General features: G+C 37.8%; 1 protein-coding gene across 1 annotated transcript; it reads left to right on the top strand.

Moving 5' to 3' along the window:
• The first annotated feature begins 334 nt into the window (after window positions 1-334).
• Window positions 335-1273, top strand: LOC127192195 (olfactory receptor 52E1-like). Its single transcript, XM_051149518.1, has one exon. The coding sequence runs from the start codon at window positions 335-337 to the stop codon at window positions 1271-1273; it is 939 nt and encodes a 312-aa protein (XP_051005475.1).
• Window positions 1274-2456: the final 1183 nt, after the last annotated feature.

Here is a 2456-nt window from a genome sequence, read left to right on the forward strand (position 1 = left end):
CAACTGTTACCTTTAAAGTTTCTTTAAGGTATAGAACTTCCCAAAGAAAAATACCAATACAAGAGTCAGATTTGTGTATGAATATATGGTCTTTGTCTTTATAATCTATTAGTCCTTGAAAAGAAGTCATTTAATTTTTATATATGTAAGTACAAAGAGGTGCAATAAAGTACTTTTTTGAGGTAATATAAAAACAGCATGAATTTAAGTATTTATGATGGGCTTTGTCATTAGGAAAGACATTTTTATCTAATTCTACAGGAATTCAGTGACCTTGGGAAAGAAGAGCTGCCATCTGGTGCATGGCATAAGCAGCCATAAAGACAATAGAACCATGGTCTCTTCCAATCACACACAATTCCACCCCTACTTTTTTCTTCTTCTGGGAATTCCAGGGCTGGAGGATGTGCATATATGGATTGGATTTCCATTTTTTGTTGTGTATTTGACTGCTCTACTGGGAAATATTACAATTATTTTTGTGATTCAGACTGAACATAGCCTCCATCAGCCCATGTTCTACTTCCTGGTCATTCTGTCATCTATTGACCTTGGGTTGTCCACGTCCACCATCCCCAAGATGCTTGGAATCTTCTGGCTCAACCTGAAACAGATATCATTTGAGGGTTGTGTTGTCCAGATGTTCTTCATCCACCTGTGCACAGGTATGGAGTCAGCTGTACTTTTGGCAATGGCCTATGATCGCTATGTGGCCATCTGTAATCCTCTTCAATACACACTGGTGCTGACAAACAAGGTAGTATTCATCATTGCTTGGGTCATCCTCCTGAGACCATTAGCCATTGCGATTCCCTTTGTTGTGCTCATTCTGAGATTACCCTTCTGTGGACATCAAGTTATCCCACACACATACTGTGAGCACATGGGCATTGCCCGCCTGTCCTGTGCCAGCATCAAGGTCAACATCATCTATGGATTGTGTGCCATCGCAATCTTGGTGTTTGATATTATAGCAATTATAATCTCCTATGTCCAGATCCTCCGTGCTGTCTTCCGTCTGCCTTCTAGGGATGCTCGACTAAAGGCTCTCAGCACCTGTGGCTCTCATGTTTGTGTAATGCTCTCTTTTTATACACCAGCATTTTTCTCTTTTATGACTCATCGGTTTGGCCGAAATGTTCCCAGATACATCCATATTCTTCTTGCCAACTTTTATGTTGTCATTCCTCCTGCTCTTAATCCTGTTATTTATGGTGTTAGAACTAAGCAGATCAGAGAAAGAGTAGCTATGGCCATTAGAAATAAACTATAGACATTTAAATGATTGAGGTTAAGAGTGTTACATGGAAAAGCTTGACCTTACTTTTTACACTCTAAAATAAAATTACGATCTCAAAGAAAAAGGTTATGCAATATGCAAATTTGTGAAGCATTTTATTTCTTGTAATGAGGACAATAAGCCTCAAGCTTTTAATGTAGACAATAGCTCCAACTATATTTAAAAAATTTAAATAATAGTATGAAAATGAGAATTTATATGAAAAATCACATAAATGTAGTAGAAGTTACTTACATAGAAATAAGCATTTACAGAATACACGAGCAACATTTAGTTTTCAAAATTTGTGTTTATGTTAAATATTTTGCTAGTACATGTGTGTGTCTCTATGTGTTTTTATGGATGTTTGCACATGTGCATAGGTGCATGTTCACGTGTGTTTTCACATATATGTATGGAGGCCAAAAGTCAATGCCTGGTGTCTTTCTTGATCAGTCTTATTTTTTGACACATAGTCTCTTTCTGAAACTGGTGCTCACCAATTCGGCTACAGTGGTTTCCCAGTGAGCTCCAGAAATTTTCCTAATTTTGACCTCTCTCAGTGCTGAGGTTAAAGATATGTGCCACCATAACAGGTTTCCACAGGGATGCTGGAGTGCTGACACTAAGTCCTTGTGTTTGCACATCAGTCATCTCTTTAGACCTCAAATTTGTTAAGTTCTTATTTCCAAAGTATGGACCAATAACTGCTTAGTAATGCTTTTTGTCATCAAAGAATCTTTGGTGGTGACCTGGTGTGCAATAGTGAAATGAGGCTGTAAGCTGTGGGAAAAAGACAGATGAAGAGACACAGGAAAATCCTGCAACCTGAAGGAACAGAAACTTCTGTCACACTGTCAGGTGAATAAAGAATATACAAAGTCCTTTTATGAAGTATTAAAGATTTAGTGTGTGTGTGTGTGTGTGTGTGTGTATTTGTGTGTGCATGTATCTGTGTTTGTGTGAGTGTATACCATATAGACTCAGATGCCTACAGAGGCCCCAAGGACATTGGATCTTCTGGTTTCTAAGTTACAGGGGAGTAAAGTGCAGGGTTTGGATGCTGGAAACTGAATTCTGTCTTCTCATAAACATCCAATCCATCTCTCAGACCAAAATTGTAATTTTTTTCTAAAAAAAACCCCAAAAACCAAAGAATCAATATTAATATAAAGTA

Source organism: Acomys russatus, chromosome 7, assembly GCF_903995435.1.
Source record: "Acomys russatus chromosome 7, mAcoRus1.1, whole genome shotgun sequence".
NCBI classification, from domain to species: domain Eukaryota; kingdom Metazoa; phylum Chordata; class Mammalia; order Rodentia; family Muridae; genus Acomys; species Acomys russatus.